Source organism: Dysidea avara, chromosome 7 (genome assembly GCF_963678975.1).
Source record: "Dysidea avara chromosome 7, odDysAvar1.4, whole genome shotgun sequence".
Lineage (NCBI taxonomy): Eukaryota > Metazoa > Porifera > Demospongiae > Dictyoceratida > Dysideidae > Dysidea > Dysidea avara.
In genome coordinates, this window is record NC_089278.1 from 6544660 (window position 1) to 6568557 (window position 23898).

Genomic DNA, 23898 nt, shown 5'->3' on the forward strand with positions numbered 1-23898 from the left:
TCACAGAGTATAAACATCCCATCCAATGTCAATAACAAAAATACAATAGTATTGTGTGTTACAAGAATAAAAAATATATTAATCTGAGTCCTCATCATCACCATACTCATCATCGGCAGTAGCTAGTGACAAATAATAACATCACAATGACATAATCATTAAGGATACTTACTAGAGTGTTGCATTAGTAATCGACCACACTCAGGGGACTTGGCTGCCAAGTCATAGGGAGTTTGCTTTTCATTGTTCAGCAAGTTCATCTTGCAACCTGTGTATATAGCCAGCAGTCGATACTGCATACAGTTACATGTGTGTACCTTTCTCTAGCAGCATTTCTACTATTGCTACATGTCCTTTCCATGCAGCATTATGCAGTGCTGTGTCTCCAAGTTTGTTCTGTACATCAAGTTCAATGTTGGGTACCGCCAATAAAATTTTGGCACACTCTAACAAACAATACAACATATTTACAGACAAATGTGCATATGTTCATAAACAGTAGCAAGTATAAATCAATTACCACAGCCCTACAACTGAATACTAGGAGATCCTAATCCAGTACTCTTAAAAGGTCACATTAGACTGTATAGGTTATTGCACATATACTCAAGAATTTACAGGTAATACTGCTAACAGTTTTCATGACAGCACACATCCTTAGATGTCTGCAATAACAAAAGCGAATCTCCAACCCTCAAATAGTACTTGGAACTCTTGCTGGATGATTGAGATTGGGTCACCTAATGGCTACTTTCCTTATCAAATCAGTGCTCACTTAGTGTTATAATAACTCATCAGTAAACTTTCCAGATGAATATAGTTATCTCTTTATTTTAGCTGATGATGACTATGACTAAAAGCAGGCAAAGAAGGAATGCTGAGGCATATAGCTCTACTTGCAGGTGTCTGTGGAATTGTAAATACCTCACAAGCAGCAAAACTCCAAAGCATACCTAGATCAGGTAATCACTGCCATGAGGTTGCAGTGCTCAGTGTGCATCTGATGCTTATAAGCAGTTATTTCCATACACAATATGTAACAACAAATTGTAGACAATAACTACTACCAAGAGGTCAGACAAGACAAGTAGCACCATCATAGCTTCCTAGACTACAATATACGTCTATGTGGTAGGAGAATCTTTCACCTTAATGCAAATTATGAAAATGCTGCACTCTGTGAATAAAACCTCTGGCAAGAATTTCTGCTAGCCATGCAAATAGCCTTTTATACAGTGTTACATAACATTATTACCTTTTGAGGTAACTAAGTAATACAACGAAATATGCTATGAAAGTTAAGCTAGCAATGTTACTTTACTTACAAATGTAATGCGAAGTAATGAAGATACTGTAATTACTCAAATATTCAGTACTATATCTACTTGCTGCACTTTCAATAGTAGCTGCACTTGAGTGGTGCAACAATCAATTATGAAAATAAGGACTTCAACATTGTGTTCAAGCATTGAATGGTGGACAAATCATACAGTACGATAGTAACTGTATAGTAGGGACCACAAAGGAGTAGGCGTGGCCCACGGAAAAATATCACCCAAAAACAGCTTTAATTTTCCCTGATGATGATGAGGCAGTATTGGTTGGGTAAAACTAAGCCCAAAACAGCTTTCAGATCGACCCGAAACGCTTTCAACAAGTTGCTACGGAATTTTTAAAATAATTTATTTAACAGAATTTTCTACTGACTGACTCACTGCCTGATTCTTTCAGACAAGCGTAATTCGATAACGGCTAAGGCTACGGGCTTGATTTTTTCACTGTTCAATGTCACTTCAGCCTGACTGGTGCCTTTTGGCATACCGCAGTACACACAATGCATTCTTCATGGACTTACCAGTGTCCTCCTTTGTGTCCCATTCATCTTTGCTGACAGCAAAAAGTGTTGATTTGGTGGTAGCACGTGATGGCTTCCCTTCGTAACAGAAATCGTCCATATTTTTCATAGTGGCTATTTTGATTGCAGAGGTGCTTTTCGAACAGTTCTTGATTCGTACTGCTGTGTAACGGGTTGAACATAGCGTAATGGATACTTCACTTTTCAGACAATAATTAATATAACTAGGGCGCGTGGCACCATTTCTTTCTTTTAGTATATGCATGGATTGCAGAGGTGTTTTTAAGACAGTTCTTGATTTGAAATGCTGTGTAACGGGTTGAACATAGCAGACGACGAAGCATTATGGATACTTCACCTTTTAGACAATAATTGATATTGCTGGGACGCGCGGCTCCATTTCAGATGTGGTATGCGTGGGTTCACCAATCATAATGATTATTTACAAAAAAAAGTTAACAAACAAGTACACAGAAAAATTTGGAATTTTCAACTAGAGTAGGGACCATAGCACATCGATAAAAAGTACTGAAACAAGGCACGATATTAAATCACAGTAAAACAATAAGAAGTGTTATATCCCTACTGTGCTCAAGATGGAAATGCACAGTAGGGATATAACACTTTTTATTGTTTACTGTGATTTAATATGGTGTCTACTCCAACTTGTTTCAGTACTTTTTATCGATGTGCTATGGTCCCTACTCTAGTTGAAAATTCCAAATTTTTCTGTGTACTTGTTTAGAATTAATACAAGTAACATACTAATCTTGTTACTAAACCACTGAGTAACCACTAGCCACAACGAAGTAAGGAGCAGTAACAACCCACCTCTAATTAAAAATATGAATGAAGCTCGCTTACTGACCAGTTACTTTCTCTTGAACACAAGATTAACATGTTGTCCAACAACATGATGTGTCACATGATAAGATAGTAGTTGCACACATGACAGCTTAAGACTGTGCACACAAAGTAATACAGTATTATAGTTATTTTACTTTATGAGTAATATGTAACTAAGCCAGCATATTTTAGCCTAGTTCGACCAACACTGGAATGTGCAAGTTCCACTTGGGATCCACCATAGTAACCATATTGCTTCCATTGAAAAGGCGAGCTCTACGTTGGATATTTAATGACTATGATTACAGCCACAGCGTATCAGCCAGGTTACAATATCTCAGCTGGCCTACCTTGTAATATCATTGTAAAAGGATGTGCCTTTCTTTACTATACAAATCTATTAACAATCTTACAGCTCTGGAAATTCCAAACTACAAGTATTAACACAGCAACGAGGATTCACCACCAGCAGACATACAATATTAAAACAGATGCCTAGCTATGTTAACAGTTTTTTTTCCACAAACCATCAGGGAATGGAATGCTCTACCCCCACATGTTATAGAATCAACATCATTCGATTTATTTCATGACCAAATAGACAATTATTATATGCACATATCATTTATAGTTAATTTTCTTTGTAATTGTCTGGGACAAGCTAGTCCCCTGGGAAATATCAGCAGTGCTGCCTGCCCAGTATCAAATAAATAAAATAATAAATAAATAACTAGCTAAATAGGTTTTGCTGCAAGTAATAGTAACAAGTAACAGGTTACTATTTAAAAAGTAACTACCCCAACATTGAGCATATATAAAATACAATTAGTGCATACATAAAGCTATAGTGATGTACAATGTACCCAACTGCTCTAAAGCTTTGCCCTAAATGGGGGATGTACTAGGAAATATAGAAACTATTTTCTAACAAAAAGAAAAGTCATACATGGATTGACAATAATCCCATACTTCAGACAGTGATGGAACATACACATTTTAATAATATGCAAATTAAAATTATAAGGCAATTGATGTCTCACTTACCTGCATGACCACCACTGGCTGCCCAGTGTAGTGGGGTTGAGCCAGACTTGTCCAAGCCATTCACAGATACCTAACAAGGCAGGGAAGTATCAACACATATTATTCCCATATGTCATTACCTGATTAGCTAAACATTCATTAAGAAATCCAACATTGCCTACACAGACAATACCATAATGATTGAAACAAGCTATATATGGCTTACAAACCTCTCTTAGCAGCTTCATGTAGAGGATTATCTATGGTCTCAGCTCCTCCTTGTTCAACTAACAAATATCACAAGAGTTGCAATGACATGGTAAAGGTATTATAACAACTCACCATAGTTACATGGGATAAGGCCAGTTTTAGTACCAACCTTAGCTTTCCACCAACCAATGTCAGACTGCAATACACACAACACTACCCATACAAGTGATATAGCTAGGTCAGCATACCTGTTCTAATACATATATGTTCTCCCCTTCCTCAAAGCTCAACTCATCTGGCTACAATAATGTCACACTTACACAATACTGCTAGTGAACACCACAGCCTACCTGCTGTGCTGTGTAAGCGTACACTGCTCTATACACTTGCACTTTGCCTATAATATTGAATATTATTCTAATAATAGCACATCAATAGGAACACCACCCGTACTGTTATACTGGTACATTGATCAAGATAATAAAACCGTGAGGGGACACACACTCTTATACGTCGTTATATTACACACGGGGACGTTGAGCATACCTGGTTTCGGTTTGGGTGGAGGCGGATTGGGTCCTCGAGGCTTGGATGTATTCTGTTGTGTAGCTGGTTGCTGTGTAGGTGCTACTGCTGCTGCCACTTCTTTCTCTTTCTTTGATTTATTCTTCTTTTTAAACATTTTGAATCAGCGTTAAAATTCGCGAAAATAAAACGTACAAACTTAATGTAACTTAGTTGTTCCCTAATTTTTACCGGAAAATATTTCAGTTGCAAGGTTAGTTTTTGGATGTACCGTGCACAGTGCGTTTGGTATTTCTGTTATACGTTTGATATGTTCTAAGAGAGTGGTAATTGCGATCCAAAGTTTGTAATGATTTGAGGAATTGGTAAAAATTAGTAAAGGGGCTGCATTAATTAGAGTATAAGAAGGAAACGATAATAACTTAGCAGGTTTAAGGTGTTTTGCTTGCAGGAAATATTTTAATTACATTGATAATGTTAACGATTGCCGTGCACATTATATAGGGTGGAGGATGTCTCACGCGTTTAGAGAAGGTGAGTCGATTGTACGAGATTTTAAACAAATTTTACTTGTGTCTTTCCAGAAATGGCAAAGAAGCTGTTTACTGCTTGCCAGTGCGGAGATTTGGCCACTGTTCAGCAGCTGGTTGACACGGAGTCAGAAATTAAAGAACTGTTGGCTGCTACTAATTTACCTGATAGCAAGTTGAGGGTTGGAGAGAAGACCATTTATGCTGCATGCCAGAGCAATCATTATGATGTGGTGAAGTGTTTGGTGACTGCTGGGGTAAATGTAAATACTCCAACTAGCTTTGGCACACCACTGGCTGCAGCCACGAAGGCAGGAAATTTAAATCTTGTGAAATACCTTGTTGGACATGGAGCAGACTATCAGATTCAACAAGGTGCCTTCAGCCCTCTATTTTTATCATGTGTTGAAGGAAAACTGGAGATCCTCAAGTACCTAGTTACCCTTGGTGCAGATGTGCGCTCTTTTACAAATCCACCTCTGATCTTTACTGCGTGTGCAGCAGGCCATTTGCCAGTTGTGAAGTATTTGATGGACTATACTAAATTTAATGTTCGGCAAACCTTGAATGGAAAAGATTGTTCACGTACGGATGGGAAGGATACCCTCTTGCACATGGCATGTCAACGGAAGAAAGTTGACGTGGCAGAGTTCCTGATTCATCTTGGCTCCCCAATCACCCACACCATTGTGTTAGCGGCACCTGATGTTATCAAACAAGTTTTATCAAAGAGAATAGTACAGTCCAGTCGACCACCGGGTGCTAGTAAAGACATCACTTATCTACAAGCCAAGTGGCAAGAGATGGGATTGGCTCACCTACCCTGGTCTTTTTTCGCTGGATTTACTGAACACTTGTCAAAAGTGGTACTACGAGACAACTCTTTGGTTTTAGTTCCTCCTGAGTTGTTCTCTTTGTCACAATTAAGGATGCTCGATTTGTCCAAAAATCAACTGTCTGAGTTAACTCTTGAAGAAGTGCCCTGGAAAAGTCAGCTGTGAGTTAACAGTGTTGTGCGGTTTGAGGATATTTGTTAAAATGTTTTTTTCAGGTTGATGGAAATAGATATTTCACATAACAAGCTCACGTTTCTTCCTAGTGGCTTGTTTAAATTACCAGAATTGGTGGTACTGAATGTTTCATTCAACTTGCTGCGTACTCTTCCTGGGGATCCTGAGGATGTTAGTGCAACTTCAAGTGGAGGAATGGTATGGAGATGCAGGGGGTAGTATTATGCACTTCTCTATTGTGATTATGGTGTTGTACTAACCATTTGACAAGTTGTATAAGTATGTAAAAAAATGTGAACTTGAGGCTTGCAAGGTATGATCTGGTAGTTTTTATATTGGTCCTGGTAGTTAGCATCTGAAGGATGTATGACAAATCCACTAAAAGGGAGTTATGAATAATCATATTTCAAGATCTTGATGTTAGACTATTTGAATGGTCAGCATAACCAAGCTGACTGACAAAGCTATTGGAGTATAATTTTACCTATGTTATATAACCAAATGTGTGATATGTGGTGTGTCATTTTGCCGTAACATGTGGGGACCATGCTGACCTTAGAGACTACCAATTTTATGCCCACTATTCTGTGGATAATGTTAACTATCATACCAACCTAAATAGAAGCACGGTACCTTCAAGTGACATTGTATTTCTGAGTATATATACTTTCATTTCCAAGTAAGAAAAAATGTGCAAAAATTGTCAATGTAACAGGTGCTACTGTACAATGAAAGTGAAGCCTAGACAGTGACAATGTTGCCATTTGCATAGTGAAGTGGTTACTGTATTGTTCACCCTACATTATTATTGATGCCATTGTTCATACCAGCAATGTTGTTGTAGGTCACTAACACTTCTTGGGAGTGTGTGAAGCTGAAGAGACTTGATTTGTCCCATAACAGTCTCCAGCAGTTGCCTGATGTCTTCACTAGTCTTCAGCGTTTGTCATCACTCAATGTCTCCTACAATAACATAGAGTTGATACCACAAACTGTTTGTTGGTACTGTAATAGCTTGGTGAGTTATGTTATGCTGTATTTCTAATAACTGATGTATTTGTTTGTATTTGTGCTATGTTTCTAACAGGAGCCATGGGCTCCTTTTCCCAAGTATTTAGTATTTCCTTTTGTTTCATTTGCTAGTGTGTGTGTAAGTATTGTTAATGTGTTACTGTTTGAAGCATAGCACGTTACATACTGTTACATACTGGTATCATTTTCACGGTGTAGACATTGCTTGATGCATCCCACAATAAGCTAGTTGACTTACCGATGGGTGCTGCTCAGTGTTGGACCTCACTGGAGAAGTTATTTCTATCACACAACCTCATAGCAGAGATATCATCCAACATTGCCCAGCTTACACAGTTGACTAATCTTGATCTGTCACACAACTACATACATATACTGCCTCACACTGATGCTTGGAACTGTGGTCGCCTTGTCAAGCTCAACTTATCACACAACAAACTGGTAGCCATATCCTACCAGGATAGGTCAAACAGCTTGTCCTCTACAGCTGCAAATGCTCCACAGAGCAAGGACAGTGTTACCCATAAGATACGACACATATGGGGGAGAGGTCCTCGTCGGCCAAATCCAGGAACATCAACGACAACACAACTGACAACAACTAGTTTAGCACCAGTAGATGATGTCTCCCGAGATCTTCCCTATGAGATGTGGAGTAGTTCATTACACTCGCTTTATCTCAACTCAAACAGCCTCGAATGCATTCCTGAAAAACTGGGAAATTTAAGTGCTCTAACACGTCTTGATTTGAGCGAGTGAGTATTGGCAAGCACACAGTGCACTGTTGACTGTGTATATTTCATGTGTTACAGCAATGTTAATGTTACTGAGTTGCCACTTGAACTGGGAAAATTGCAGAACTGCTGGGAACTGTCCATCAAGGGGTTGAAACTTACTAATGTACCTCAACACGTCAGACCTGGTATGCACCTCTTGCTAGTTGTGACACTGAATGATGCCACGTGTGTGTGCAGATGTTCGTGGTGGTACTACTCGACAGCTGCTTGCCTATCTCAGGGCACAGTTGCGTCGCTGTGTCCCATACAACCGGATGAAGCTAATGGTTGTGGGTTTGCAGGTATGCACTATACTGGTGAGGTCACTGGTTTTGAGTATATTTTCTTGTTTGTTAGGGAAGAGGTAAAACTACGCTGTTGTCTGTGTTACGAGACATCAATGCCCCATTGCCTGAGAATGTGTCCACTGTTGGAGTGTGTGTCAATGAGTGGTGCATCCCATTAAAGTCAACTAAGAAGGGAGCACCCAAGGCAAGTGTAACTCCCTTCTTGTATTGATATATTGTGTACACATTGTATACAGCTCATGCACGCACGCACGCACACACAGATACATACTACACATGTACTGTATGTACATGGTTAATATTGATTGCTGGAGTTGAACCCATTTTTGTACTCTTTACACCTGTAGCAAGAGATTCGTTTGAGCACATGGGACTTGGCAGGTCAGGAGGTCTACTATGCTACTCATCAGTGTTTCCTGTCACGTAACACTCTCTACTTGGCTGTCTGGAACATGGAGAAAGGTGATGAAGGAATTGAAAATCTCAGGCCATGGTTGCTCAACATTCAGGTGAGCATATTGGAGAATTATTAAAGTGGGGAAATGGGAAAGTGTATGCTGATTGTCTGTCCAACTTGTTGCTACACACATGCTCTAACTCTCCACTTGCAGTGGTAGATTACAGAACTAGAGGCTTGTCTTTCATTGCATAGAGAAGGATTGCATAGAGTTTAAGATCTGCTGTATGGCATGAAGTATTTTTGGTTGCCATCACAAACACAATTGGACTCTTAGTGTAGTGTATGCATGTCATGGGTGTATATCCATGGTGTTTTGACTGTATTATATTCTGCTTGTAGGCCAGGGCCCCTCGTTCACCTGTTATAATAGTGGCGACTCATCTGGACAAGGTGCCAGTGAGCCGGAGAGATGAAGTGAAGACACGGTGCCAGGAGAAAATCAGAGATTTATACGGCGGCTCTGGGTTTCCTGCCATTGAGGATATTATTGAGGTGTCTGCTGTTACTAAAGATGGTAAGTATGGCTGTTCCTATCCTGCAGTCAGTGTTATTTGTCTGGTCCATAAGGCATTTCCAAGCTGCAAGATGCTGTTGTGAATGCTGCAGTACAAGCAATAGACCCTCACACTAAAGAGAAAGTGATAGGAATGATGGTGAGTCATCTACTGCTAGTTATAGAGATGAATGTATTGTTTGTTAGGTACCATCCAGTTATGTGTCGCTACAACAAGCTGTGTTGAACGAGGTGGAGAGACTGCGCAAGGAAGAACAACCTCCGGTTCTTAATGAAGAAGACTTTGCAGTTTTAGCAAGAAGTGACCCTAAAAATGATATACTTGATCCTGAAGAACTCCAACTGGGTAAGTCAGGGTTATCCTACATACTTGACCTAGTGTTTGACCTGACAGTCGTGAATTTGGTCTATAGTGGAGTGTGTTTATAAGGTGGTGGGCCTGATGGCTAAAATCTTGCATAGAAATTGTGGTAGTGTTATAAAAAAGCTGAGAGGTCACTTGTTTGTGTGTGTGTTTCTGTGAACTCCGTGGCAACCAGTTGTTAATGTTAGATTACATAGATTTTTACAGGCTAGCTACACTGGATTTTTGCAGTACAACATCTACTTGTTATCTTATCAGAAAGATTTACTGCAGTCATCTGCATAGAGTAGTGGATATTTATTATTTTATTATTATTAGCACTTTACAGTGACCAGCACTGAAGGTCTGACAGCAACATGTGCTGCAGTCTTAGGATTACCTAACCTAATTTCAGGGACTTAGACCTAATGACTTGACTTACTAACTGATAAGGTGTAACAGAAAAGGGGTACTATCCGGATAGCGTATAAAATGATTTAAACTAAACTGTTTGTTATTTTTTAACTAAGTTCTGAGATGAACAATAGTTTTAGTGTGGGCAGCCACTAAATTTATACTTGCTGTGCAACTATACAGACCTGCAATGCTTTAAACACTAAATTCCCATCTGAATGATGGCATTCTTCTGCGGCACGTTTATTATTGTCATAATACAGTGTTGGCTGGAGTAATTGACTTGAATAACCAATGTCATTTAAACTTGCCAGCATGGTGTTCCTTGTGCTATGTATGTGTGTGTGTGTGTTCCACTGACTTGAGAAAATGTTTGGCACCAATACAACAATGTTTGGCACCAATACAACGTTGTTTGTAACTCATGGGCTGCTCTTGTGCCCCTGCCCCATACCAAATATGACAATTGCTAAATATAGTGATGCATATTGATTGACCTCAACCAATATATTTTATTGTTGTATTTTGGTGCTGATGGTTGGAACTTGTGGGTTGATCTTGTGACTGGTTATTGGAACTTGTGGGTGAGGAGTAGGAGTGATAGCTCTTTGTGGGCAGTGTCCTCTGATAATATTTTAATCATTGTGGCAGTCAACAAGTTGGTTGTGTTTTGGTAGTGTTGAAAAGAATTGTTTAATTTATCATCATTTTTTGTTCACCTATAGCGGCACAGTTCCTTCATGATAATGGGATCTTACTACACTACAATGATCATCTTCGTGGTCTCAACAATCTCTACTTCATTGATCCCGTTTGGTTGTGTGACATGTTAGCTGAAGTGGTCACTGTCCGGGAACGACACTCTTTTGTCCACAATGGGATACTCCGAGAATCAAACCTGCCCTTCATCTTTCGGGACTCCAGACGGTTTCCTAGTAGATATTTCCCACAGTATTTACAGCTGCTGGAGAGATTTGAAATTGCTCTTTCTCTTGGGGACAAGACTCGGCTGATCCCTTCCATGCTGCCCATGGACCGTCCTGCTATGAACTTTGAGCCAACCTTTGTGCCAGCAGGAATAAAAGTTGAAAGAAGTTTTACATATGTGCCAAAGGGCAAAAACTTACCAGAAAAAGTGGTGAAAAGGGGGAACACAGTGTCGGGGGCAATAAATATAACATCTTCTGAGAAAGATGACAAAGAAGGTCAGAGTGTCTCCTTCAACAAGCCTGGTGAAATAAGTAGTGTAAGGCGGCGTTACAAAATGGCGTACATTCCAAGTGGCTTTTGGAGTCGCCTGATATCTCGACTTATGATCAACTTGAAGAGGGCTGGTATCTCCACTCGTGGAAAGAGAGGAAGACAAGAGGGTGACTTTGTTTATTGGAGGCGTGGCATAGCTGTGTTTCACAACACTGGCCGGTTCTTGGTAGAGGCCGCTCACTCCCAATCCACTGAGGTTGCTGGTGTGTGTGTTGGACACAGCATGCATCAATCTATCCGTCTACCGAGTGATGGTGATCGTAGCACTCAAGGTGTTGATGTGACTGTGTGGTCATACACTAATGACTTCTCACCAATGGGTTACATTGTGGACCAAATTGATGCTTTGATTGATGAGTGGTTCCCAGGTGATTAGTGTGTGTGTTTAGTGTGTGTGCGTGCGTGCGTATGTGTGAGTGTGTGTGTATGCACATGTGTGCGTGCGTGGCATGGGTGTGTGTGTACAGCATAGTGATTACATTACATTGCACAGGACTAAATGAAGCTAATCAGTATGGGGACAGTTTAATAGAGAGACAGGTACCATGGGTAGTACCAGACCATCTCTACACCTCTTCACCATTGCTGCCACCCAAAACCGATGAGTATGATGATGAATATGATGATGATGATTATGAAATTGAAAAGGAAAAGAAGGTCAGCACAGGAATGCAGCAACAGAGAGAATTGACCCATAGCAACTTTCTTATGTAAAATTGTGACTGGCCATTTACTTTTCAGCCCAAACAAGTAGGCCCACTTAATATGTTACTCTTGGTTATATCATAAGCCCTTATTTGAGCATTTGTGGCTGGTTAAGCAAAACCTGCCATTTTCACACATTTCTTAATTTCTTTTTATTGCTTTTCCGCTATTCTGTATAATGCTTCCTGCATGTGCATGAACAAGAAGCCTATATCCCTAAAGAAACAGTAGTGATAAGCTTTTTTAAAATTATGAACCAGCACCCTTGCTGTGTCTTCACTGTATCAACACTTAATAATATTCTTACGTTCATGAACATTGAATCCGATGGTAGGAGTTTATTGATCTGAGCCTTGTTTCACTGGACACTGAAGTGATTTAAACTTCAGTATATTGTTTTAAAACCCAGTACGTTTTTATAAGAAGTTGCAAACATGGTGGAGTTTTACTCAGTCAGTCATATTTATTTTGTATACGTTAAAGCATAGCCACAAGTGCTACATGAAAAATAAAGCACAAGGTGCACGGCCGAGATGCTTTATTTTTCATATAGCACGAGCAAGGCTATGCTTTAAATATTTATAGAACTTTCTAGTCATGTAGCTTCACCATACACTAGGACTCGTAATTAACATGCATTGCACGAACTATTAGCAGCCTGAATGCACACAGATTAGTTTAACAAAGTAACTCACGTGTAGTTTACTATAGTTTGGCATGGTAGACGTTCATGGTGTATTTTGTTTTGCTCGCAACCCACAATTGATTCGATTGTGAGTGACATGGTGAAATATTCCGTGATATCTCCAGGACTTGTCCGTTTACATTAACAAACGTAACAGCAACGTTACCTTCTCCCACCCATCATTGAAGCATTTAGGTATGTCTATAAAAGCAATCCAGTAGTAGAACTCGTATTGGCTGGGGTGATTGATCACTCAGCGCGGTGAGCCTATCAGCCTTCACCGGCTTGGGTGATTAGTCGTACTGGTGTGAGCCCCACAGGCTATTAGCCTGCACTAGAGTACGTGGACAACTGTGCTTTATTGCCCACAAAGAGTGCTTTATTGCACCGCAAAGAGTGCTTTATTCGTTCAATAAAGCACTCTTTGTGGTCGATGAAGCACTGTTGGCTGGCTAAGAGTGTACTTTATGAAATTTAAAGTACACTTTTTCCTTTGATCTCGCCCACACAAAGTTCTATAACAGCTGTTAAGTTTATAAATAAGACATCTCATTATAGTGGCTTATGGCCATGTCAGTGTTAAGTTTTCTCCTTTACTCCTTTATGTGAAACTATGATCTTCATGAAGAACATTTTAAAGTTGTTGTTATTCTAATTGTTCAGATGTACATTTTCTCACTGGAAGATTGCGCAGCAGCTGCGCTACAGGAAGATGTGATAGAGTGCAAAGAGTACAACGTTGAAGTGCCCCTCATTGACCTTGTACCTGATCTGTTGCTAACTGACTTACCAGTACAGTGGCATCTTGACATCTCCAAATTTGAGTTTAACCCCATGGACCTTTCAACACGTTTAGGTGCTGGGGGTGCGGGGGCTGTTTACAAGGGGAGGTAGGCCAGTACTAAAGTATTAGAGTACAATAGTGTGATATACACCTGCATATTCAGGTATTGTAACAACATAGTGGCTGTGAAGCAGTTCCTCACTGCCAGTCAAGTTGACCTAGCGTTAGCTGAGGCTGAGGGTGCTACGTTGCCTGCTCCTGCAGAAGAAGAGGTTGTTTCTGCAGATGAGGCATTGTTTTTGTTTCGTGACCTCAGGCAGGAGGTCACAGTATTGGCACAGTTAGATAACCCTTATGTGGTGAGTGTACCTCTTAGTGAGTTAGTGTTGTGTGGTAGCTATGTGTGTATGTGTTAACTGGTAAACTGGAACACACTTTCATTTGTGTTAACTGCTTATTGTATCATCCTTGATTTGATAGAAAGCCCATTGTTCTATATAGTCACAAGGTTGGCCCAGTTGTTGTAGTTAACAGGTGTGAGTGGCATGAGACACAGTGGAGGAGGCTAGCCACTTCACCATGTGGTGGACACTGGGTCCTGAGTACACAGTTTGTAATGGATAGCTGTTAGGTTATGAATCTTGTTGCAAAATTTGCATGTAGATTTAGTAAACAACTGTCTAGTGTTGTTAAGTGTGCACTGCATTGTGTACGTGTGTGTGTGTGTGTGTGTGTGTGTGTGTGTGTGTGTGTGTGTGTGTGTGTGTGTGTGTGTGTGTGTGTGTGTGTGTGTGTGTGTGTGTGTGTGTGTGTGTGTGTGTGTGTGTGTGTGTGTGTGTGTGTGTGTGTGTGTGTGTGTGTGTGTGTGTTAAGCTTTCTGGTGGTATGTATTTGCCAATCTATCAGACTAGTTTGATATATTATACATTAGGGCTGAGCGATACTACCGTTTTAGCGATATATCGCGATATTTTGAAAGTATCGATATCGCAATATTTTGTTATTAACTATCGTGATACCATGCCTGTACATTATTTCCATTTGCTATGCTGTATTAGGCTCAAGAATCCTTTAAGTCATAACCTGGTTACCCCTGCAGAGAGGTGTGAACACCATAACATAACTTCAAAGCATGTGTTACAATAACTGTTACTGTAAACAAGGATGACAGTGATGCTACTTTTAAAGACTTCCTGCAGGAATACTGAGGAATACACTATGTAGCACCAGCTATGATTGACATATTTGTAAGTATCGTGAACTATTCAGTATCGTGAATAGTGGCTTTAGTATCGATCGTGATACTAAAATGGCAGTATCGCTCAGCTCTACTGCATGGAGAATCATGCTGTACTTCCATCAATGCATAGCAAGGGTGCCATTTGGAAAGTGTAGGGTGCGGTACAGTGTGCATGGTGACATTGTGTATTGCAAAAACCAGCAAAAGTAATCCTAGTTGGTTTTTTTATAATTTGATGACAAAAACTGTAATTTAGATGAACATTGTGAAAAAGGTGAGTCTTAGAAGATAACCGGAAAGTGCAAAATGCATTTATTATGAACAACATAGCTCCTGTGGTTTCTCAAGACTAATGATTACGAATAGCAATTTTACTTTTCAAATAGTTGTGAACAAAACGACCGAATATTCGATTATTCTTTAAGCTTATACTTCTATTGAATAAGTACTGAAACCTTTTGTTAGGGAGCAAAGTAAAGCCTAAGAGCTATTAGTTTTTACAGCATAGATATATCACAATCTTAAGTTTCAAGACTGGCTTTTCCATCTGAATATAGTGTACAAAGTGCTAACGATTATTCGAATAGTGTGCTAACAAATGGAATAGTGCCATACCGACCGAATAGTCAAATAACTGAATAATTGTTTCACTAGTAATAATGCAGCAATTGGCTTTGCCTGTGTTGTATTTTACAATCCAGCTATCCAGCTATCCATCCAGCTGTCACGTTGTGTACCTGTGTGAACTTGTGGTGGTCATTACCTGACATACCTGGCTACGGAGGAGTTGAGTTAGGTTAGGTTAGGTTAAAAAGGAGATGTTTGTGGAATGGATAGCAGCCAAGTAGTCTCTGGGAAATCTGACACTTGGGCAAGTCACCTTTCACAACTAGCTGTGACATTCTATAGTATATGAAACTGAAGTATTCACTTGTGGAACTTTTGTGTTTATATACCATTGTGCATGATTGGGGAACTGTAACATGATTGGGGAACTGTAACGTGGGAATAATGATGACTTGTTTTTTATGTGTACACTTAATGTAATGCTTGTTTGTTCCATTGTGGCAGCTCTGATCATTGCATGGTCAGTTTTAGTCCTAACCCTAAGTTGAAGAAGTGATCTATCTGGTCCGATAAACGTCCCCCTAGTTCCCTTATTGAACAAGTGACCATTTTAGTGATCAAGGCTGTGCTTTATGTGGCTGGTGTACCAGTAGGTGTTTAGAATGAGACCTGGTTATGTAAGGTCAACAGCAACTCTGTTGCAGTGATGTGTAGGTATAAATTTTCGACTTTCTGAACTACGCTGAATGTACCACTCAAAGTACCATGTTTGCTCTCAGGAGTTCATATGTGGCACTTTGCATCTTTTGGCACTTATGGGCTCTCCACACTACTAACATCACTTTGTACCTACTTACATGTTGCACTCTCTACAGAGCTTCTAGTGCACATCAGAAAGCACGTGGCCCTTGTATTGTGATATTAGACTAATCACATGCTTTTTTTATCAATGTCTAACTCCAATATGGGCCATCAAAAATGAGTGCCACATGTCTTTCTGGATATTATAGTAAATTCTCGTTTATGATATATGTGCTAGTTGACACTTTAGGAGGGGGTGACTTTGAGTAGCCCCTTGAAAGTTAGTGTGTATGCAAGCCAAAGCATATTAACACCCTTCCTGTAAATTCAAGGAATGCCTGTGGACGTGTGGCTGTCATTTTTGATGGCCCATAATGGAAGTAGACACTCTCTTTTTATTGTTTACTCTTGCCTGGTGTTACAAGACACTCTCTGTTTTATATGGTTATACACCAAAATGTTAATGATGTCATTTGATTTGTATAGGTATCATTGTTGGGTGTGTCAGTGCGGCCGATGTGTCTGGTGCTGGAGCTAGCCCCAATGGGTAGCTTGTTTGGGATACTTGACAAGAGAATTGCTGCTCTGAAAGAGGCCCAAGAGGACAGGGTAGGAGCTAGCCTTCGTATTCCTGGAGGTGTGCTGGGGTATACCATGTCTTACAGGATAGCACTGCAGGTATCTTATGGCACTTGTGATGTGTATAGCAATTGAGATGTTACATTCTTCAGGTCAGCTTAGCTCTGAGGTACCTTCACAGCCAGCGGATCATTTATCGGGACCTCAAGTCTGACAACATTCTTGTGTGGTCTTTAGACCCGTCAGATGTACTCAATGTCAAGATAGCTGATTATGGAATCTCACGGTTTGCTAACCCCAGTGGAGTAAAGGGACAAGAAGGGACACCTGGCTATGTTGCTCCTGAAGCTCTGAGGAGGAGAGGAGAAGACCAAGCATTTGATGAGAAGGTAACATTTTGTGGTAGTTTGTTTGTAGGTATGAGGACATCAAAAAAACTTATTGTTCTACACACTCACACACAGCAGTTGACTTTTTGTGCTTGATTATGTCTAGGTGGACATCTTTTCATATGCCATGGTCCTTTATGAGCTCTTGACTGGAGCACGTCCATTTGAGGAGAAGCAGAATGTTCAAGAGATCAACAAGGCCATTACCACTGGCAACAGACCTGAAATATATGACTTCAACTCCGACCCTGCTTTTTCTGGCATGATTGACTTGATGTATGATTGCTGGCGTCAAGCAGCCATGGACAGGCCAACTGCAGATCAAGTACAACGCATATTTTGTCTGGGTTTAGTGTAGCATGTATACTGTTTGTATAGGTTACCCAGTATTTGCTTGACCCAAGCTTCCTGTGTCGAAAGCACACCTTACTGAAGGCAAGGGAACACCCACTGCAGAAGATAGACACAATACATGCTATGGAGAGTGACCCTAATTACACTGTTTGGACATGGGCAAGACAAGATGTGGAGCGCAACTTCAGCATCCTGGATGCACATAAAGGCATCTTTACTCTGCCTGAGAAACAGTCAGTAGGTGGCCGAGTGTTCTGTATGACATCAACAGGAGAAGTGGACAAGAGAATATGGATTGGCACAGCTGTGAGTGTACTATTGAGTAGACAGATGCAGTGCTATACTCATGCACTAAATAACAGGACCATGAGATACAAGTATTTGGTACTGCTAAAGGAATGGGAAATCCGAAGTGTCTTTGGTCATATTCCATGAGGGATTCAGTACTGGCTCTCTCCACACAAACTGAAGGAGGGAGGGTTAGTTCACATGTGTATTGTGTATTGGTGCTATCACTACATGTTGTGTTTCAGGTAAAATGTGTTTTTGCTTCACTGGCAAATGGGAACCTTTGTCTGTTTTACCGTAAGAGTATAACTGGCCCAGTTGGTAACAAACGTGGTGATGCTGTTGTTCCTTCTAATGCTGCCTCCATTGTCTGTCATGAGAAGGAGTTTCAGAGTGAAGCTGAAGACTGGGCTAATCCTTTAGTATTGCAAGTCAGCGAGGACACTCGGGCTGCCAAGTGCATGGTGTTTGTGGGCAAGAACCGAATGTGGTGTGGCTGTGGAAATTCCATTACCGTGGTCAACACTGATAATCTTCAGATTATGACTACATTCCCTGTCTTCGTTCGTCGGAATTCTTTTGTCTACGAGTTGCAGTCAAATGGCAAACTAGTATGGGGAATTGGCCGACAGTTGTCGTTTGTGATGGAGTGGGATGCTGAAACTTACCAGCTGCTAAATGTCTTTGACTGTCAACAATTGGACCCAACTGACAAGCATATTCGTGTTGATCCAAGCACAATTGACGCTATTGATTCTGGTGGTGGTACCACCCAACCAGTGGACACTGGCAGCAACAACCACTCGCCAACTGGCTCTCCTACACCAGACAAGAAATTGGACATCAGCAATGAGCCCAGCAGTGCCAACCGGTTCAGTCCCTTTTCACGAGAGAATACCATACGTAGCCTGGCTGATACAAAGACAAGGGACAATAATGATATGAGAATACGTGCAAAAGTGATTACTTCCAAATATGCTAGCAGCTCCCCTATGTTGAGGTTAAGAGCAACTAGCCGAACTAAAGCTCTCAAGAAGTTTATGGGTTCAACACGTGCTACCTCAATGGTGCTAGTTAAAGATACTCTGTGGATTGGTCGGGGAATGGGAGACATAATAATTATTGACATTGGTCCAGGGGATGATCATGGCAAAGTCATTGCCCGATTGTGTGATGAGAACTCAGAAAAGTTTGGTAACCGTTCAGGGAACAAGTTGGTTGTTGTTGGTGACCAGTGTGTAGTGTCATCACAGTGGCTTGAGCCTAGTGACATGCACAAGTGTGAGTCCGGGATATCCCCCCACCAACAAATCACCGTGTGGGAAGCATGGGATAAACTTAAGATAGATGAGTTCCACCAGAGCAACCACAGGATGCTGGATCTAGAGTTACCAGACTCTTCGTAGAGTATTAAACAATGTTGAGTGGACTATTTTTTTTTAAATTTGTTGGTAGCTATTGCCTTTTAACTAATATTATTATTGTAAGTGTATAGTATTTTAAGTTTTACTGATTATATTTTAATATTAAACAAATTTGAATGCTGTTACTGTCTGTGACTTTGAAAGAAATAAAAAATGCCCATCCCAATTACGGCTACAGCAGCAGCGGCCACAGCATATGTGCCCTACAATGGATGGAGCAAGTTTAAAACTCGTCAAGTTTAAGAGATTACCTACCCATCTGTGTGGTTGACTAAAGTGGTTTTTCCCCTCTGATTTTGGTTCATTTTGTAGTCCCTGAACCATCTTCTTGTACAAATCTTTCTCTTTCTTCTTGTTGGCCTCATGGAGTTTGACAGCATCTCGTAGCATTGATTTTATTACCTGCACAAACAACTTCACCATCAAAAGAATTATTATTATTATTACCTTCTCATTAGGGCTCAGTTCTTGAGCACGACGCAAGTGCTGGACTGCACTTGCACTCTCACCTTTCCGTATCATGACCTTACCAGAACGAAACAGTGCCTTGACATTGTCCTTGTCTAGTTCAAGCACCTTCTCACATGACTCAAGACACTCATTGTGTGCCTCCGTCTATCAGTCAAATGAAGGGACGTGTGTCAGGCAAAGTGGTGTACCTTTAGTTGTGTAGCAGCTAGGTTATTCAAACATCTGATTCTCATCTTCTTTATAGCACTTGACATCACAAAATCATCCTCCACCTGTTCAAATGTGTTATGGTAACTTCACCAAGTCACGCTCCTTACTTCACTTCGCTCCATGTACTCTTGAAGAAACTTATTACCTCTATAGATTTGTTTGGTAATATTCATTTATACAATATTGTATACCTTTGATATGAAGAGACTGCTTGTATGTACTCCTTTCTTTGAAATAGCCAATTACCTCTGTTACATTTTGTATTACTACATAGGCAACATTATTCAGTCTGCAGCACACATCTACCAGCTTACACAAGATCTAACAGTTGCTCTTCTGGCAACGTGGCTATATCAATAGGTTCCTGTACTTCTAGCAGTTCCAATTCATAGAGTATTGAAGCATTAGGGGGTATGTCAGGTTCTCTACAACAACACACTATTACTTTCCTATTAGACCTTTTACCCACCTTCCAAATTCACCATATGCAAACCGAGATGTTGTCTTCACTAAGCACACTTCCCCAGTGCACATCAGGCTAACCACCAGGTCCCAAGCTAATGAGGTAATATTGGTAATAATTACATACCATAATCAGTGGCATCGTCACCTTGTACCACATCACCCTCTCCTGCAGCAAAACTGACTCGATCATTGGCATCTATTTCTTTACCACTGTCTTCAAGTGTCCCTTTAGTTCTTATAACCACTTGACAGCCTGGAGTGGGTCTTGTATTCTCTTGGCCTTCTCGAATTACCTACAATCATTACTAAACACTGAGCTAACTAGGTCAAGTGCTGCTCACCTTCTTCTTCAGGTGCCCAGTACCTAGTATGTCCAGCCATTCATCATCACGTGATGGAGATGCGTCCTTATCTGTCTTCTTCACGTGATCTGGTGACTCTTCTGCATTTAAACTGACGTTTGAATCCAGTGGTGGGCTTTTAATAGATTCACTACTTCCTTGGTTATTGCTTGGTAATTCTTGTAAGCTGTCAGGTTTTTGCAAATCTGTCTCAAGTGCTTGTTCGCTAAGTGATTCGCTACCATGATCTAGGCCATTGCTAAGTGTAGCGTCCTTCCCTAAGGAGTCATGCATTACTTGCGGTTCGTTATCAGCTTCTGTGTCATCCTCTTTTCGTGTCTGGCTTGCTGTTTCGTCAGACGACATGTCGCTGCTACTGTAAATTAGCGCTACTAGAAATATTTTGAAAGAATTTTTAGTTCGTAAAAAAATTTCAATATCTCTTTTAGGAACTTTTCGCAATTTAAAATTATCGCCATACGTACTTTATGCTTTCACAAAACATACCGCACAAGCCAATTAGTGCAGTAGTGGAATTTAGCGCAAATATCTATCATATCCGTAACTGAGACAGATGAAAACGGAAATCGTTCACTAATTGGGGGTAACAATGGCGGGAATTTTAGGTCCAGCTGTTGCCTTTGCATTTATGATTGTATTTGCTGTTTCATTAGACCCGGAACCACCAGAATTTTTAGGGCCGTATACAAACGACTCTTCCCGTTGGCCGTTCGGCGGTTGTGCTGAAGTTTCCAAGATTTACCCTGCCCCAGGAAGAAAATTACCCCCTCCCAAGACCTACGAAGAGAATTGGAACGTAAGGGTCACCGTCGTATTTTCTCGGCCAGTTACAAGAGTTTTGTGGCCATTTGATGATCGAGCGTGGATACATTCGAAATTTCTCAGCACTACAAGGCAAGAATTTGAACGGCTTGATGCCTGGAACAATTCAGGATTACTGAGAGATGATATGCCCAACCTCGTGCGCTGTGCCAAATGGGCGTGCCTGGTTGCCATTCACGGAGAATGGATTCAGTTCTGGAAGGCTAGTGTCGCTCCTACAGAAAGGGGTAACACGTTTAATGATGAATACGAGTTCAGTTTTTCACTTCCCAAGTCTCTAGAGGATCGCGTGAGGTAACGCAGCTCCGCATATTGTATGACTGCTTTATTAGAGTATATACTAGTACTTATAGGTATCATGTCGCAAGTGATAAAAAGTAGTGAGACAAGCAGATGAGTGATATGGTATTACAGCATAGCGCTCTGAGAAAATCTCGACATGTTATAACGATTATTTTTGTTCAATGCCAATTAGGGATTTCCCACCAAGCTATGCTGTAATACCATCAATCATTCTTGTTCACTACTTATTATCGCTTGGACATTTATAATACAATAGGTAAACAGTATAATAAATTAAATAATTTTGTGGTGTCTAATACGCTGCTCAAGGAAAGTACCTGGATATGGTATTATTGCATAAAGCCAGCCTATAGTTCAGCGTGGTTAGGCTGGCAGACATGAAAATTTGTGTTTTATCTTCAATCAGGCATATGGCCACCATTGTATACCACAATAACAAACTCACCAGTGGCATGTGTATGCCTTTTGGGGTTCTGACAAGTGTGTGCGGCCAGGTGATTTTATAAAATTCTGTGCCCAGTCTCTTGTTATGTAGATTTATAAAGGTGATTTCATTGTGTAACTTGTCTCTAGGATGATTTTTAAAGGCAGTGTGCATCCCTACTTAGCTGAAGATAGCAGACCACTTTTTCCTCTTTTGTATTTGGGTGGGGAAAAACCCACCCAAATACAAAAGGGAAAAAGTGGTTTGGGCACAAGACTACCGTGAAGATCTGCTGACTTCTTGCAACAACTTCCATGCATGTCGTTTGTCAGGAAGGTGCTGCCTATAAAAGTATCTTATCTTCTGAGAGACTGAATAGCTTGATTATGCAATAAGTGGGCAATGTTTACTGTTGTGTGGAGCCAAGCTAGTTTTACTTTGTTAAGCCACAAAAAAAGGAGCAGTGTGGGCATGGCAAGGAGGTGTGCATGATTACAAAAACAACTACAGTAAACACAGTTCTTACCTACCCATCTTACATGTTCTACATTATTAATCAATGATTGGTTCATCATTGTACTTACTGCACATTGTCGATTGTTTCATAGTCTTGCAGAATGAGTACAGCAGACCATGAATTAACACACAAGATTGGCACGTATAGAAATACTTGTAATAAAACATCAGCTTTATCCTATCTAAAAGCAAACAATAGTTGACTGCATAGTACACGGTAGCTATCTATTTTGGTTACGAGTTTTACAACCTGCACTTTGACTCTATTTGTCTGTAGTGCCACAATACTTGAACATTTTTATGTTCAGTTTTGTTGCCTGGAAGTCCCCTGGGAGTTGGACTCTTCCTCCCACTCCCTGCAGTCTTAGGCTACTGGGCTTTCTTGTTTATGACCCTGACCCTGTTTGAGGGTTGTGCTTATGCTGGCAATCCATGCAGTATTTTGTAGGTCTACTTTCAGTTTTGTTAAGCTCTATGTTTCGCTTCTAGCTAGATATGTGAGGGTTTAAGTGAGTGCTATTAGGGCCAGATAATAAGAAAAGAAGAAAAAAAAACACCTATTTGTTGTGTTGACAGTAGAGCCGGCATTGCTACACTGATATATATGTACTGACAAAGATAAACCTACACAAGTACACTGTATAGATGGTTTGATTTAATTTATCTGCTTATGATTGTATTCCTTACACAGTCACTTCTACTTCATCCTGGATGGTGGCTGGTTTTATGCACCAGTGTACAAGTTCTCCACTAGAGCTAATGTGGAGTACGTCCCCTATACTATGGTCAAGTATTTCTCATCATCAGGTAGTATCTTCCTCACTAACACACAAACTGTACGAGAAAGTGATTATTTCCTGGGTACTCAGACAACATGTTCTGCCCGTGGTGGCCTCATACATCATCCATTTACTTTCAGAAGGGTAAAGTATGATAATAGAAGAGAAAATGAAGACGGTCCTGAATTGTTGCCTAAGCACAAGATTATTGAATCATCTCAAGATGGATTGCTGCAGATCAAGAAGGTAACATGTTACCCCCACCCCCTCTTGCCAGACACAAATATTATTATCTTAATTAGATTGTAAATGGTATTGTCACGTGGGCATATAAAATTTGTTGTTTTCATTGAATGGCTGGTGTGTGTGTGTGTGTGCATGCGTGCGTGTGTGTCTGTACTAACATGACTGTGTGACTGCTGTATATATATATATATATATATAGCTGAGACTGTACTATCAAGTAAGACATCCAGGAGAGTACACACTTCACTTGCCTTCATCTCTGAAAATGATGCACCAAGGAAAAAATTTCACAGTTAGCCTTCCCTTTAATACTCTGAATATCAACTTTACTGGTGAGTGTTGTATGTGTACGTAATTATACTGTTATCGTTACAT

At 40.4% G+C, this 23898-nt stretch overlaps 4 protein-coding genes across 4 annotated transcripts in view; 2 read left to right on the forward strand and 2 right to left on the reverse strand.

Moving 5' to 3' along the window:
• Positions 1 to 4685, reverse strand: LOC136260723 (osteoclast-stimulating factor 1-like). Its single transcript, XM_066054568.1, has 10 exons — positions 4481 to 4685; positions 4285 to 4331; positions 4183 to 4233; positions 4067 to 4130; positions 3955 to 4011; positions 3865 to 3902; positions 3746 to 3815; positions 318 to 446; positions 173 to 268; positions 1 to 122 (listed from the first exon to the last, which is right to left on the reverse strand). The coding sequence occupies exons 1-10, from the start codon at positions 4614 to 4616 to the stop codon at positions 79 to 81; spliced, it is 732 nt and encodes a 243-aa protein (XP_065910640.1). The 5' UTR covers positions 4617 to 4685; the 3' UTR covers positions 1 to 78.
• Positions 4657 to 19091, forward strand: LOC136260730 (leucine-rich repeat serine/threonine-protein kinase 1-like). Its single transcript, XM_066054575.1, has 23 exons — positions 4657 to 4712; positions 4964 to 4993; positions 5044 to 5986; positions 6041 to 6197; positions 6844 to 7017; positions 7230 to 7786; positions 7844 to 7953; positions 8006 to 8109; positions 8165 to 8305; positions 8463 to 8624; positions 8915 to 9089; positions 9143 to 9228; positions 9276 to 9435; positions 10572 to 11477; positions 11603 to 11766; positions 13163 to 13389; positions 13447 to 13642; positions 16378 to 16569; positions 16623 to 16859; positions 16966 to 17184; positions 17238 to 17519; positions 17576 to 17692; positions 17747 to 19091. Exons 2-23 carry the CDS (start codon positions 4972 to 4974, stop codon positions 18905 to 18907), a joined length of 6492 nt encoding a protein of 2163 aa, XP_065910647.1. The 5' UTR covers positions 4657 to 4712; positions 4964 to 4971; the 3' UTR covers positions 18908 to 19091.
• LOC136260712 (peptidyl-prolyl cis-trans isomerase FKBP8-like) lies at positions 18922 to 20991 on the reverse strand. Its single transcript, XM_066054549.1, has 10 exons — positions 20413 to 20991; positions 20217 to 20364; positions 20076 to 20163; positions 19921 to 20031; positions 19798 to 19872; positions 19714 to 19753; positions 19585 to 19668; positions 19373 to 19540; positions 19181 to 19327; positions 18922 to 19128 (listed from the first exon to the last, which is right to left on the reverse strand). Exons 1-10 carry the CDS (start codon positions 20776 to 20778, stop codon positions 19048 to 19050), a joined length of 1308 nt encoding a protein of 435 aa, XP_065910621.1. The 5' UTR covers positions 20779 to 20991; the 3' UTR covers positions 18922 to 19047.
• LOC136260697 (uncharacterized) overlaps positions 20894 to 23898 on the forward strand; it is an 8477-nt gene continuing 5472 nt past the window's right edge. The window contains exons 1-3 of the mRNA XM_066054526.1: positions 20894 to 21549; positions 23190 to 23523; positions 23723 to 23855. Of these exons, the coding sequence (XP_065910598.1) occupies positions 21023 to 21549; positions 23190 to 23523; positions 23723 to 23855 (994 nt within the window). The 5' untranslated portion in view covers positions 20894 to 21022. The remainder of the gene's footprint in view (positions 21550 to 23189; positions 23524 to 23722; positions 23856 to 23898) is intronic.

Excerpts from the sequence above, each read along its gene's own strand:
- LOC136260730 (XM_066054575.1), top strand. The coding sequence starts at position 4,972 with ATGTCTCACGCGTTTAGAGAAG. Across the intron at positions 6,198-6,843 it reads CAACTTCAAGTGGAGGAATG|GTCACTAACACTTCTTGGGA; the intron begins GTATGGAGATGC and ends ATGTTGTTGTAG. Across the intron at positions 8,306-8,462 it reads AGGGAGCACCCAAGGCAAGT|CAAGAGATTCGTTTGAGCAC; the intron begins GTAACTCCCTTC and ends TTACACCTGTAG.
- LOC136260712 (XM_066054549.1), bottom strand. The coding sequence starts at position 20,778 with ATGTCGTCTGACGAAACAGCAAGCCAGACACGAAAAGAGGATGACACA. Across the intron at positions 20,164-20,216 it reads AGAGGGTGATGTGGTACAAG|CTTGGGACCTGGTGGTTAGC; the intron begins GTGACGATGCCA and ends TTACCTCATTAG. Across the intron at positions 19,669-19,713 it reads AGTACATGGAGCGAAGTGAA|GTGGAGGATGATTTTGTGAT; the intron begins GTAAGGAGCGTG and ends ACATTTGAACAG.
- LOC136260723 (XM_066054568.1), bottom strand. The coding sequence starts at position 4,616 with ATGTTTAAAAAGAAGAATAAATCAAAGAAAGAGAAAGAAGTGGCAGCA. Across the intron at positions 4,332-4,480 it reads TCCACCCAAACCGAAACCAG|GCAAAGTGCAAGTGTATAGA; the intron begins GTATGCTCAACG and ends TCAATATTATAG. Across the intron at positions 269-317 it reads AGAAATGCTGCTAGAGAAAG|GTTGCAAGATGAACTTGCTG; the intron begins GTACACACATGT and ends CTATATACACAG.